The 15,870-nt window shown below is 45.4% G+C and overlaps 1 protein-coding gene across 1 annotated transcript in view; it reads right to left on the bottom strand.

The window, feature by feature from the left end:
• The window catches only part of LOC144770056 (ABC-type organic anion transporter ABCA8-like), a 2,854,033-nt gene that overhangs the window by 856,976 nt on the left and 1,981,187 nt on the right, over positions 1 to 15,870 (bottom strand). Inside the window, exon 22 of the mRNA XM_078654287.1 lies at positions 3,746 to 3,883. Within this exon, the coding sequence (XP_078510413.1) occupies positions 3,746 to 3,883 (138 nt within the window). The remainder of the gene's footprint in view (positions 1 to 3,745; positions 3,884 to 15,870) is intronic.

Genomic DNA, 15,870 nt, shown 5'->3' with positions numbered 1-15,870 from the left:
AAACAATCGGAATACAGAGTACACATCCTGCAATTGCCGTTAATTTAGAAATTGTAATTGCATAACATCGTAATTATAATAACTCTCAACTTTATGATAGCAATCTCCCACCTTCGGCAATCCCAGCCGGTCTCTTTTTATCTAGTATTTCCTCTCTTTCTAATCCCCTCACCCAAGATGGCATTGCGGGATTGCTTGCGCACGCACTAGCGTCTACACCACTAATTCTCTCCCGTCCCGCTCACACACTGTCACTCGTCGTTTACCAGCGAGGATGCTGCGTGTTAATGGTAAGGGTTGTTACGCATTACTTGTGGTCTTGTTAGGCCTTAGCTGGAGGCGTTTATAGCCTTAAATTAATATTCCCTGGATTGTCCGTAATCTGAAGCTGCTTGGCTTCGTTTTCTCCTTAACAGTGCATTGTCATGTGTCGTAGATGCAGTCTCCGGATCCATTAACTATATTCTCTGGAGTTGTAATTTTTACAGAGGTGAGCCTGCACCCGTCCCGCATGTTGTTTCAATTTTGTACCATATCACACGGTTCCTTACAACAAGGAATTCTCTTTTCCCCAGATTCAATCACACCCCAGCACATCTCCCTTGTAGCGGACATTACAAGCTGGTTCCCTCACTTGCTGAGGTTTGTCGGGTTTACCATTATGTTTTTGCCTTTCGACTTGGCATGTTATCGCTAATGCACGACGGTACTTGTCCTTAGTGCGGACCTTTATCATTAATGCAACAATACCTTTAGTTCGGTATTTTCATAACTGCATGGATTCTTATCCTCCATCCATTGACAGTAATTAAGTATGATTATACTCATGAGTCATCCCTGTGCTCCTCATAAGCCGGCGCATGTTTTAGGTTGCTCCACCGGCTTCACTCAGTGCCGATATGAACCTTCTCCATGTGTCTGCTCCCGATATTGATTAAGTCTTCTTGACTGGCATGCCCTCATTGGCCTTTTCGCGCTACCACAATCACAAACCAGCATTTGGTTCAGAATGTATTGTTCTTAAACCTCAATTCTCACTGTCACAACAGTTTGGATGCTTGATACTTGCAACATCAGGACTTGCTGCTTTTGTTTTAGAATACACTATTAGGTTTCCTAATCCTATCTTCCTTTCCCTACCCCCCTTCCTCTCCCACAGGCAATTTCTTTATCTCATCAGGCATGTACCTATCAATGTCCTGAAGATGATCCTAGTATCATGCTGAAAGGATCGAAACATCGTCGACCCATGTTAGACAGGTTTGCGCATTATTCCACTGTGTAAAACAAGCGCACTGAGTGTCTAAACTAAGCTTGGTCGCATTTGCATTTTGACAAGCTATACCTGTCTTGCCTGAAATGTCTTCGTGTATGTTTTGTATTTGTTATGTTCCAGAGAGGTTACAGGAATGTTTCCCACTAAATTGATGTTCTGAACTCCGGTTGATCATATTGTTCGCATTATTAAATTACTGGCCAGCTGGACATGTATAATATAGCTCTGATTTCAGTCTATATTTATCTTGCTCGCTATCTGTTTACTAAAGGACCACTGTTTTTGTTTATGTTTGATACCCAAGGTCCTTATTTACCTTGAGGGTTCCCTTGTTACTTTTGACAACCTATACTTTGGGCCATCAGAGGAAGGTTTCCATCTTCGGTGTCAACGGGGGCTCTGTTATCAAAAAGCTTATGGTCTGCTTGTCTCCAAATGAAGCGGGCAGCCTGAGAGTTTGACAGTGATTAAGCCAAAGTACACCTGGGTCTTATCTTCGAGCATTGGCACTGATGGATCTTTATTTACCTCAAAAGATGGTTAAGGGGAAACACAATACAATACTATCTCAATACAGGTTACCTGGAAAGACCACAGACTCCTTTCTTCTTGAGTTGAAAATTTATTATGAGGCCAAAAATAACAGAATATAAACGCATCTCAAGATCACTATATATTTAAGTATAGGAAAACCAATACTGAGCCGATTCTTCGAATATAAGTAATGCGGCTTAAGAGGAGTACAATAATAAGTTCCAATAATAGAAAACAACTAAGGAGTAAAGCTGTATCAATATTCTTTTTCATCAGGAAGTTTAACCTAATCTTTACCTACACTATGCTAAGAAGGAATACTATCTAGAGTTCCCATCAGGCTCCCAAAGGTGTCAGCACGTGTAGTCTTCCTAAGGCTTAAGCAAGGAGCTCGTTCTCAGATACTCCTTTCTCTCCGAAAGCTAACAGAAGTCTGGGGCTCTGTCCCTGAGACTCTATTATAAAAACAACTTTTCTTTGTTCATTCCAGTAACTTTCTATTCTGTGGGTTTGTTATCAAAGTCTTTCCAATTAAAAAGGTATTTCATAGAATGATCTTGCATCCTTCACCAGCCAGACACGAAGACGATCCTCCCTTCTCGCTCTCAGGCATCTTCAAAGCATCCCTGGTATCAGTTCCGTTGAAAATAACGAGTTGAAAGGGGTGAGATCACAACTACCTTCTTTCACAACAACAACTATTTAATTAATTCATTCACTGGAAGTTGGAGAAAAACAGGAAGGATCATAACTGTGGCCTAAAAATACAGACAATTTAATAAACTGTGAATACATGTATACGATTATAAGGGCATCTTGCACCTATAGTGGCAGATATTACTGTGCATACATATTCATTTAAACACTCAATTACCTTGTGATAAGTTCACTAATATACTCGGATACATATTATTGATTATATAACTCAATACATATGGGGCCAGATGTAGGAGCCCCAATACCGGTCGGTAACGGCCGAATTCGGCCGTTACCGACCGGTATTAGGGTTTTCTGATGTAGGGGGCCTATATTTTACCGATTCTGTAAATTTACAGAATCGGTAAATTTACAGAATCGGTAAAATACCGAATCGGTATATTTACAGATTCGGTAAATCCATATGTAGCTGACACTCCTAAGAGTGCCACAGGCCCTTAAGAGTCTGTATTTTACCACCCAATCCTATTGGGTGGTAAAATACCGAATTCAGGTGTGCATGCACATCTGTGCATGCACACCTGTGCAATGTGACACACAGACATGCCCTTACGGTATGTATGTGTGCCACATGTCACACAAACCTGTACTTGGGGTACTAGAGGGTGTCAAAGTGACACCCCCTGCACCCTTGCAGGATTCGGTATTTACCGATTCGGTAAATACCGAATCGGTGTTGCCCATTGATTCCTATGGGCTTCAAGGCCCATAAGAATCAATGGGCAATACCGATTGGGTATTTACCGTATCGGTAAATACCGAATGTTACAGATTCGGTAATTCAAAATAAAAAATTACCTACATCTCCCTCCTTCTAATTTATCGATTTATAAATACCGAATCGGTAAAATTCGTATTTATGAGTCGGTAAATTAGAGTTACCTACATCTAGCCCATAGTAACTAAACGTAGAAGCATGGAAATCATGAATATAATGCACCTATGCATACAGAGTGCGGGGCGCGCTCTATCAACAGACAGGGTAGCTCGTATCCTTTGTGATAGAGTACCTTGTCTGCCGCTCTCTAAACCAGGCCAATATTTCTTTTCTCTTTTTAATGCATTAGAAGAGGCAAAAATAACTTCAACTGCGCAGCTCCTGATTTGCTTTGGAAATTTTGGCATGCAGGTTCACCTTTTTTCCACACAGTAACAACTTTATTTATTCAATCCATATAAAAATGGGACAAGGTTCACATAATCACATATTTTACTCACCTCCAGAAACACATTGTTCCAAATCCGGATGCGCTCTGTGGAGCTGTAGTTTCTTAGAAATGCATTGCTAATGATGTTCATTAAAACTGGATAACCATTAACGGACTGTGCACCTGTTGATAGAGCAAATCTGTAGTTCTGCAAGAAGACAAACATTTTCAGCAAAATATTAGTATCTGGATGACATATACATGTCTCCCTATCAAACATTTACTAGAAAATACTGATTTACAAATCACTTTCTGAGAGTAGTTGTTTTGTTCCAGGCTTAGATATGAGTTATGAAAGCCCAGTTTAAGAAAAATCTTAAAACCCATCTGTTTAGAAGTGTGACATAAGTCGATCCTTGCTGCTCTCCCCCGCTTTTTTCTATCGCGCCAGGATACTCCCAAGTAACAGAGCGCGTTATAAAACAATTTATACATATACATACATTATACAGTTATGTCTGAATATCTATCGTTGATTCACAAAGCATTTTCTTTAAGTAGGATCATTTTACTCTAGGCTAAGATATGGCTCAATCTTGTAAACTACTCACAGAAATAACTCACTGGAACAACTACTTGATGAAGACGGAGAGGATGTAAAGGAAGAGCATCAATCTCTTTGGTAAGTCTCAGGAAAAGGCATTGACAAGATACCACTTCTCTCCTGATGTGATCCTGGACATGGATGCAGAATAGTAGCAACCACTCACATCAATATCGGCGCGCTAACATGCCATACCTGAGCATGTCAACATACTGGTCGCACTCCCCTTCTTGGCCACTGAATGATTTCAGAGGACTGGCAGGGCCAAGGCTTGCATCGCACAGGCCACCCAATCCTGGTGCGTACACCAGGTGTTGACATGCATGCCAGCCAAGTGTAGCAGCATATCACGACGCCGCAATGACTGCAGGGCAGACAACAGGTGCCACGTCATTGCAGTGCTATAGCTGATTTCCATTGTGTGCTAGTTGTCATTGACTGCACAGATGTGGCACGCCAGACACCATGTCACAAGGCACACACATATTGCTGTAGACATCACTGGCACTTCACATCAGTGTGCAAGCTTTTTGTCATGCTAGGGTTTCGTCACTCATATGCACACAGCCCTTCCTAGTTCAACGCATGACAGCTCACATGACAGCGTCATCTTCCACCAGTTGAGGATAACATGCTAGTTATTTGTCAGTATGCATGATGCCATGTGGCCACTAGGTTCGTAATGCAAACTTACAATGGAACATCATGTACACCTGGGGAATGATATTACAGTGAATATCACGCATCACATTCCCATCCCCAAAGACCCCATATTAACTCTCTGAATGCATGCATGATAGGAGTATGAATAATTTTGGCTGCTTAATTTTGATGCTGAATATGGCTTTTCCCTCATTTCCTCACACCTTAACGGAACTAACCACTGTGTCTGAACAAACTCTCATAAAACTCATGCACAGACTCTATCTCCTTTTGCTGGATATTGTCCATCCTAACATAGTGGCCGATTAGGATGGCCACCCCCGTGGTGGAGGGACCGTCCGCAAGAGCAGCGGCGTTCCCTCCATGCCAATTAGGAACATCCTGTATCTTTAACATTGCGGCGGGTGCTGCTACAAGCAGCACCCGCCGCAATGTTAAAAATGCATGCATTACATTTGCATGCACAAAGCGGCAGGCACCGCGCGGTGCCTGCTGCTTTGTGCATGCAAATGCAGGGGGGTACCATAGGTACCCCCCATGTGCATCCCCACCCCCCTTCATCCTGGGGGCCCGCAAGGGCCCCCCAGAAGCAAAGGTCCACATGCTTTTCCACAGCGGAAAAACTGCAGCGGAAAAGCATGTTTACACACGCTTCCTAATTTGGCTGGCGGTGTCGCAGGCTACACCCCGCGGATCAGCGGCGGACAGACCTGCCGTCCACCGCTGATCCCACCGCCATCCTAATCTGGTGGGTGGTGTTTACAGGGAACGCAGTGGTGAATCCGCATCCTCCGGGCCGGTGGTGGCTTCCACCGGCCGAGAGGATGCGGATTCACCGCCATCCTAATCGACCCCATAATTCAAATCTTTCAGGAAAGTGTTCACCTTATTGTATTTATCTCTCACAATACGTGATGGTGCATTAGTGTGAAAACTCTCGGTGCCTCTGAATTAGGCCAATGTACAGCAATTTTACATTCAGCCACAAATTGATTTGGCACAACAATATTCAAGAATGCATGCAAATCAATCCACAACACTTTTGAAATTTTAACAAATCTTTCAACTTCGTGTACCCCAGCAATGGGTTCTCTCTCAATTTCGAAAAATGCTGCAAGATTTCCTCTACTCCAAGGCACATGAACATACCCTCCACCTGGTATTTCTCCTAATGGATATGCCGAGGCTTCACCCTCAGCTGGGAGACCTGGAGGTGGCTTTCCTGTTGCCTCTGATTGTTTCTTTTTTTTCATGTTTCTTTGCATATTTGCTTTCTAATTTCTCAAACTCATTGTATGTATGGCAGTGGTGTAACGAAACTTGAGGGGCCACCCTTCAAGGTACAGGGAGGGAGCCCTTCTCCAGATTTAATCAGGAGCTCAAAGGCCACAGTACTGTACTGAGGGGGCCCCCTGCAGCTCGGGATCCCCCCGCACCCCAGCAGGGGCTGCGAGGATCTTTGTGACGCCACTGATCTATGGACACATTTCACTAATTCAATAATGTGCAATTGCATTCCTAAAGAACGCATTCCCTCAATTGACTCATCATGTAAATATACTTTAGACGTGTTCTGCAATTTGATAAGTTAGTCACTTTGTCATGTGTATCTGCCGCACGCCTAGTAATTTCGTTGCACAAATAACTCTTTTTCTTGGTATTGATTCACATGTTCTAAATCTAAACGTCCTCTAATTCGGTGTGTACTTCTCTACTGGTTGTGCTGTTGTAACTCTAGCAGCAGGTGCTGGTACAGTCACAATGGAATCAGTTACACCTGTAGGCATCACGGCCAGTACAGTCTCAACTTCGACTGGCACATTATTTGGTGTAATAGGTTGTACAGCAGGCTGTGTCATAATAGGCAGTGTCATCTGTAATGATCTTTCAACCTGGAAAGCATTTGGATCAACAGGGGCTTTAGCCACAGCCATATTATTAATTGAAATACCTTCAGTAGTTGTCACATGAGCCACATCAGGTGGTGGATGTCCAGCCAATAATGTAATCTAATCTAATATCTCATCTGCTTAATCACTATCGGAATCAAATAATTTTTGTCATTCTTCATTTTTGGCTTTTCTGATTTCTCAGGTTTTTAGGGTTCTTAGATGTTTCATTAGTAATGCCAGGATATATTAATCTAGCTCCCTCCAGTATATTTTTTTCTCCACATCTGTTGTTGCTCATCCCACATTGCATCTGCATAATTTCTCATTGCTTTCTTTGCACATCTTTGGCATTTCTCTTTTTCTCTAGTACGAGCCAACTTCTCCTAAACACAATGGGCCTTATTAAGAGTTTGGCGGTCTGTGTACCGCTGTACCAATGATGGCGGTCCGACTGCGGCGAGCTCTGCGGTCTGTCCACCGTATTAAGAATTGGGAGTAGTGCATGTGCAGAGACCACGGCTGGACGGCCTGCACCGCCAGCACACCACCAATCACCAGGCGGCGGTCGATGGAAGGCAACCTCCATTGGGCGGTACCGAGGAGCAACACCACCACCAGTATTATGAGTTTACTTTTACACGAGCCGACCGTGGCGGTTGGATCACCAACTAAAGTTCGGCGGAAAGTAAGGATTTGGCATGCATAGTCACCCCTTTCCTGTTCTTTCCGCAGATTTTGACATGGATCCCTTTCTCCAGGCACCCCCTTACGCAGGAGCATCTTCACTTTGAGGAATATGACCCCATCTGCAGTGAAACACAGGTAAGTGATCTTTATACTATATACCCATTTTCCAGGACTGCTGACATATGGGTAGGACTCCGGCAAAGGGTAGGTGGTATTTTTCCACATGTATCATGCACATGTGTACCTTCGACACATATGCAGTCAAAATTTGCACAAAGGCATCAATATATATAGAAATACAATTCCCACCGCCACAGCCACACTCCTAATATGGCAGTTGGAAGACGGCCAGCAATGTGGTCTTGGCGAGGGTTTAGAAGTCAGACCGCAAAACTCGTAATAAGGCCCAATGTTCTTCAAATTGTATCGATCTAGGAGGTGGCTTGATGTCACAAAGTGTTTCTCATGGTCTGTCTGTAATTCTCAAATTAAATGTACTCCAACTATGAAAGCACAATATACCCTGTTTTTCAGTGATCTTGCACCATTGGCGAAGCCATACACATGTATGGAACCCTTCCTCAATCATCATATGATAAGCAGGCATATCCTCAGGAGGTGCTTGTTCACCCTCCCACCCTGCAATAGTCATATCACCTCCTATTAAACTTCAAATAGCTTTTGCATATTTCAGATTTTAAATTTAAATTATCATCATCAAATACTCCTTTCAGCATTTTGCCATGAAAGACAAGTAAATAAATAGCTAAAGCATAGTACAGTACAACATTTATCTTTGTCACAAGCTAATATGCAAAATAGAACAGTCTATTTACTGCACAAACACTAAAACGATTAAAATTGTGACTATTAAAAAGGATAAAATTAATTTCTCAGCCGGTATATCATTATATACTGTAAAATGAGTAGCATGTCATTAACCAATGATGAATCAATATTATATATGTTGAAAGACATTCTTACAGGGAAAAAAGAAAACAAACATAATTATTAGTATACATATTAAGCAATCATTGTGTACTAAAATTACACAGTGAATAATAAACAATTTATAACCCTTCCACCGTCATGCACTGATTAAGATACATAACATGTCCTTGTGCATTAGTTACTATTATTCCCATTAGCGTAAACATCCTCTTTCAAGCATATTGAGTAACAATAAGTATACAAAAAGAACAGATGATTGGGGGAATGCTGAGCCAATCAAACATTCACCCCCAGTGACAGATCTGGGTTAAATCCATAATTTTTTGCACACCACACCATTCCAGTTTAGACCCAGTAATATGCAAATTATTCTTGACCCTGCTCCCCATGGGAACAGGCCAGTTTGAACTGCCAAACCAGGTCCTCCCTGGACCAGAAATAAGCATCCTGTGACCGATTTCAGGGTTTCATCCCTCATCAGCCAGGCTAGCGTGAATATGGTGGTGTGGCAAGCACGGGACCCACGTCTGGGCATACCCTTCCGACTAGGGGGACAAAAGAAACCAGAACAGATGCTGAGCCAATCAAACATTCACCCCTATTCACAGATCTGAGTTAAATCCACCGTTTTATTTGCACGCCACACCATGCCAGTTTAGATCCAGCCATGTGCAAATCAGTCTTGAAACTGCTCCCCATGGCTACTGTCCAGCTCAAACTGTCAGGCCAGATCCTCCCTGGAGCAGAAACAAGCATCCTGAGACCGAATTTGGGGTTTCACGCCTCATGAGCTAGGCTAGTTTGAATTTGGTGGCATATTGAGCACGGGAATCACGTTTGGGCATACCCTTCCCACTAGTGGGACAAATGCAAAAAGACCAGATGATGGACAGGACGCTGAGCCAATTAAACATTCACCCCCAGTGAGAGATCTTGGTCAAATCTATTGTTTTTTGCACGCCACACCATTCTAATTTAGACCCAGCCATATACAAATCAGTCTTGACCGTGATCCCCATGGGAACAGTCCAGCCTGAACTGCCAGGCCAGTTCCTCCCTGGACCAGAAACAAGCATCCTGGGACCAGTTTTGGAGTTTCACTCCTCATCAACTAGGCTAGCTTCAATCATGTGGTGTGGTGAGTACGGGACCCACGTCTGGGCATACCCTTTCCACTAGGGGGCCAAATGCAAAAAGAGGAGATGAGGGACGGAATATTAAGACAATCAAACATTCACCCCCAGTCACAGATCTGGGTTATATCCATAGTATTTTTGCACGCCACGCCATTCAAGTTTAGACCCAGCCATATGCAAATCAGTCTTGACCCTGCTCCCCATGGGAACAGTCCAGCCCAACTGACAGGACAGGCTTTCCCTGGGCCAAAAACAAGCATCCTGGGACCGGTTTTGGGGTTTCATCCCTCATCAGCCAGGCTAGCTTGAATCTGGTGGCATTGTGAGCACGGGACCCATGTCTGAATGTAATCTTCCCACTAGGGGGGACAAATGCAGAAAGAACAGATGATGGACGGAATGCTGAGCCAATCAAACATTCACCCCCAGTCACAGATTTGGGTTAAATCCATTGTTTTTTTGCATGCCATGCCATCCCAGTTAAGACCCAGCCAAATGCAAATTAGTCTTGACCCTGCTCCCCATGTGAACACTCCAGCCCGAACTGTCAGGCCAGGTCCTCCGTGGACCAGAAACGAGCATCCTGGGACCGGTTTCTGGGTTTCACCCCTCTTCAGCCAGGCTAGCTTCAATCTGATGGTGTGGTGAGTACGGGACCCACTTCTGGGTATATTCTTCCCACTTGGGGGACAAATGCATAAAGAACAGATGATGGACGGTATACTGAGCAAAACAAACATTCCCCCCAGTCACAGATCTGGGTTAAATCCATTGTTCTTTTTGCACACCACGCCATTCCAGTCTAGACCCAGCCATGTGCAAATCAGTCTTGATCCTGCACCCGATGGGAACAGTGCTGCACAAACTGCCAGGCCAGTTCCCCCCTGGACCAGAGACAAGCATCCTGGGACCATTTTCGGGGTTTCACCGCTTATCAGCCAGGCTAAGTTGAATCTGGTGGCATGGCAAGCATGGGACCCGTGTCTTGGCATACCCTTCCCATTAGGGGGACAAATGCAAAAAGAACAGATGATGAAAGGAATGCTGAGCTAATCATTCATACACCCCAGTTTCAGATGTGGATTAAATCCATAGTATTTTTTGCACACCACTCCATTCCAGTTTAGACCTAGCCGTGATCACTACAGGAACAGTCCAGCCCAAACTGCCAGGTCAGGTCCTCCCTGGAGTAGAAACAAGCAACCTGTGACCGGTTACGGGGTTTCACCCCTCATCAGCCAGGTTAGCTTGAAAATCTGGAGGTGTGGCGAGCACGGGACCCACATCTGGGAATACCCTTTCCACTAGGGGGACATATGCAAAAAGACCATATGATAGACAAAATTCTGAGCCAATCAAACATTCACCTCCAGTCACTGATCTTGGTTAAATCCATGGGATCTTAGATTACTTCTTAGTCTGATAACCTCTTCATCTTTTTCTTTAACAAAAACGCATAAGCATCAACAACTCATAAGCTGCAATAATTCATTCAACTCACAAACACCAATACCAATACTTGAATAAGACCACAATAATCAATATTCATATTATTGTGTCTATTTCTGACCCTTCCTAAGCGTTAAAGATGGTATTCATGGTCTCCGATGCCTCCCAGTTAGAAAGCAGATAACCTTCAAAGTGCTTTGCATGGTCTTCCTGTCATGGTGCCACTAATGACCCAGGCATCTTAATTCTCTCTTCTAATCTGCCACATAGACTTCTTAGATCATCTCTGCTGAAATGTGATTAATCCCAGTTACTGCAGTGCAAAGCCAGATGGGGAGGACGCTCCTTCTAGGTCGCTGCAGCTAAGCTCTGGAATACTCTGCCTGCTCATATTTCGGAGGCAGAGTCTTTCTATTTGTTTAGAAAACATCTTAAAATGTGGCTCTTCTCTTTGCAAACATTGCTGTTAGTGCTTCTATGGATCTGTTCCAGTGCGTAATTTGTGCCAGTGCTTTCCGGTGCTTAGCACCGGCACTTACTTATCGGGGCCGGGTCTATACTCATCTGCTGTGCACGTCACATACTGTATTGATGTATTATTTCATTTACCTTACTACTGTACTCGGTGCAGCTGCAGCGTGTTTTTCACGTTTCCCGAGTTAGTCACGGCGGTTAACATTGCCGATGTGAGACTCAGGGGCAGATTTATGTTAACTGGCGCATCCCCAGGGATGCGCCAGTTAACATGCGCCACAGTGCGCCACAGCTCCGCCACCCATGGTGCGCCGCATTTATGATGCGGCGCACCATGGGGCAAAAACGGCACAGATGCGTGACGCATCTGTGCCGTAAAGGTGACGCATTGCTGGAGTTGCGTCGCAAGCGCGACGCAGCTCCAGCAAGGCTCGGGGGTGCCCCATCTTCACAATGCTGCGTCAAGACCTACGCCTGCTTCAAGCAGGCGCAGGCTTTTGACGCAGCATTGGCCTGAAAGTGACTGAGTGAAATCTTATAGATTTCACTCAGCCACTTTTGCGAGGCGCACCTGCCCCGGAACGCCCACCCTGCGCCGGAACGCCCACAAGCGGCGCAGGGCTTTACAACGTGACGCATCTGCCTAGATGCGTCACGTTGTAAATCGTTCGTAGGGATGCGCCACGTTTACGCCGCCTTGCGTGACGCAACAGCGGCGTAAACGTGGCGCAAGTGCCTCATAAATCTGCCCCTCAGTCACTTAGGCTGTCTTGAGCCCAAGAGGAGATTCATTCATTTAAATTAAATATAATATGTCAGTCAGTGTTGCCACTTGCCGGTGGGCGGCCTGCAGGACACTGATTTGGGCTGGTTTTTGTTTCTGAGAGGGTGGGGGATGTGCGACACCGTGCGCAGTTTTGTTTCACATTGCCACGCCCCAGCATAAATACCGCAGCTCACCATGAGTCAGGCCGACCCAACGACGACGTTGAGGGCAGCCTGGGCAGGCATCCGTCAGCCAGCACTGCCTGTTAGCAAGCAGCACCAAGCCAAATCAATTATTAAAGGCAGTGCAGCCAGTGTGTGTCTCTGTCGGCCGGCCCACCATGAGTAACGGTGAGTTAAGTACTAACTTACTTCGTAGTAGCTAAGCCAACTAGCGGTGCCAATATTATGCCATCATTGCCATGCGAAAACCAACCCTGCGCCCCACAAGATTTGATTATTATAATTGATTCAGATTCACTGACTAGTAGCCGCCGTGCCAGCCGGTTGTAGGATACACTTTAACTTATGATTATCTTGATAAGGCCTGCCGGCGCCGCAGTAGTGGCCTGCCGGGGTTAAGACAGTTAGTACGTTTTAAAAGCCAAGGCCCTGACCGCCCAAACCCTGGCTGGCTGACTTGTCTAAACATGGCGTGCTGCCGCGATCTAATTAGGCTCCCAAAGAACCTTTGGCATCTTGTGGCACTTGGATAATGTAAAATTGTTGCCCTTCTTCTATTTTGGAGAAAGTCCCAGTTTTTTGTTTTTAAATCTTGTCACTCTACACCAGGGCAGTGCCAGAGTGACAAAATGCCCAGTTCAGATTTTACTGAAGCAATACCCGTAGCTACAGCAGGAAGCAGCGTTTCACCTGCAAAGCTCGGCGTCCGTTTTACTTTATTCCGGAACAATAACACCTCATGTGAAGTGCCGAGAGATCACTCAGTTTGCGGTGGGGAACTGGGAATGGTATGAACGTTCACCATTATCATTCACTAGTTTGCACAGCTGGCCGGCGCGCTACACATCTGAGTTGGCGGTGCACCAGCCCCTGGTCTTGGCCCTAGATGCCCACCTTTGAAGCTGCGTCAAGCCTGAGCCCACGCCAGGCAGGGGGGTTGAGAAGTGCATCAACGCTCAGAGGTGAGAGTGGCCCCTCTATTCATTGTGTGGGGGTGCGGTCCAGAGAGACAGGGCCTGTCAGAGCCGAGAAGAGGGAGCACTTATGCTGGTTAGAAATGAGGTGTCGGTGAGATTCATGAGGGGGCCAGGGAGCGGAGGAATGGAAGGGATGGAAGAGGGAAAGTGAGGGGCATCTGTCTTCTGCACCCACACTGCTAAAATATTTCACACTTGAGATTGCTTCTTCGGTGCTGGTGCGGGTGGGTTGCGTACTTGGTACTATTTTGGTGGATGTTGTTTCCCTGTGTTGCCTTCATAGTGTTTTTATGTGTTCTTTGCTGCCTTGGTGCTGCCCTGGTGGGTTGCTTCATTGGTGCTGTCCTGTGTGGGTTGCTTCCTTGGTGCTGTCCTGGGTGGGTTGCTTCCTTGGTGCTGTCCTGGGTGGGTTGCTTCGCTGGTTCTTTACTGGGTGGTTTGCAGCCCTGGTGCTCCCCTGGGTGGGTTGCTTCCTTGGTGCTCCCCTGGGTGGGTTGCTTCCTTGGTTCTTCCACAGGTTGGTTGCTTCCTTGGTTGTGCCACTGGTGGGTTGCTTCCTTGGTTCTGCCCTAAGGGTGGGTTGCTTCCATGGTGCTGACCTGGGTAGGTTGCTTCCTTGGTTCTACCCCTGGGTGGGTTGTGGCATTGGTTCTGCCCTGGGTGGCTTGCTTCCTTGGGTCTGCCCTGGGGGGGTTGTGCCTTGGTGCTGCACTGGGTGGGTTACAGTACCTAATTTGAGCCTGTGTTTTCCGGTACTCGGCACCAGCACTTAATTGCAGCAATGCTGCTTGTGACAGCCTGCCACAAGGTGGCTCTGTCTAGCTAATTTATAGATAACCATAACAACAGTTAATTATTACTGCTATATTAATTCAAAATTACTACTTCCTGCCGGCCAACCAATTCTTCTAGCTTTGGGGGCATCGAATAGTCCGAATTGTCACACTTGTAGGAGTGCGATGGGTAGTAGTTTTGTTGTTACTATCATATGTAAATGTAAATTGATACTTGTATGGCGCACTACTCACCTGCAAGGGTCTCAAGGTGCTTGTACGAATACCGCTGTGGAACCCATCCTGGCTTTCCCTGTGAGGTGTCCACTCCTGGGCACCCCCAAGGTGGAGGCCAGGCATCCTTAGCGTTGTGGGGGCCGTTGTGGAGATTAAGCAAGCTATTGCCTAGAGTTGCAGAGTGGGACTCCGTGATTGGAAGAGGCACCGAGGCGAGAATTATCAGGTCTGTGGATTTTTTTTTGAGCTCAAGACCCGCCGAGGCGGGGAATTGAACCCTGGTCCCGGGATAGACCTCTGCATCAGGGTCTGCCGCTGTAACCATTGAGCCACACTTCTCCACATCATATGCAGCATAGCAGGACAATTTGTGGTGGAAGCTGCGGTGGCCTCCTGACGAGAGCCCCGGCACTTCATATTTTACAAATTAAGCACTGATCTGTTCGGATTGTTACCTTTTTTGATACCTTTGGGTTTAGTGTGCTTTTATAAATGTGTTTTTATTACATTTCAAAATGTCTTCTTTCCTACACACTGTCTTACATTTGGGAGGCATAAATACAGTGAAATCCAATTGGTAATAACACATTTTCTACTATTCTATTCTCCCACATGTCTTCCAATAAAAATGGTACCTCGGTTGTGTGTGTAGACCTAGTACCGCAACAGGAAACAGCCCATAAAACACAATAGGTACAGGATATTTTTCCACTCAAAACTGTCTGGTGTTTTGCAAAGTGGGTAGCTGTGGATTTTGGGACCTAGCTTAGCCACACCTAGGGAAACCAAGCAACCTGCTAATTTTTAAAAACTAGATAACTAGCGGGGTCCAGGGGTTTGTGACTTGCACAACTCTTACTAAGAAATTTTACCCGGAACCAATTATGAACGTAAAACTTTGGCAATAAACACACATTTTCCTAACATTTGCGTGAAAGAAAGTTCTGGAATCTGCAGAGAGCTACATATTTCCTACCGTCCTGAGTTTCCAACTTTTCACCTTAAAAGAACAATACTCCACTTCTGTAGGTGAGCCAAGAGACTACAACAAAAAAGGCCCCAAAGCGCTACTTTGATAGATAAGCAATAGGGGTAGCTGCAGATTTTAGGATGTGCTGTGATGCCTCCCAGGCAAACCTACAAACCACACATATATTTGAAAACTAGACAACCAGGATATTCTGAGTGGTGTGCCATGCATAGGGTTTTCTTACCGACAATGCTCTGCAAACCTCAAACCATGACGGAAATCACACATTTTCCTTAACTTTTTGTGATAGAAACTTCCAGAATCTGCAGGGATCCACAAAAATCCTACCACCCAGCATTGCCCCACATGTGCCAATAAAAAGCTACACCACATTTGTGGCTGGGTGCAGTGCCTGGGACAGGAATGGATCTAAC

The sequence above is a fragment of the Lissotriton helveticus genome, chromosome 7, assembly GCF_964261635.1.
Source record: "Lissotriton helveticus chromosome 7, aLisHel1.1, whole genome shotgun sequence".
Lineage (NCBI taxonomy): Eukaryota > Metazoa > Chordata > Amphibia > Caudata > Salamandridae > Lissotriton > Lissotriton helveticus.
Note: the sequence above shows the minus strand (reverse complement) of the source record. Positions and strands in the feature narration are given on the sequence as shown.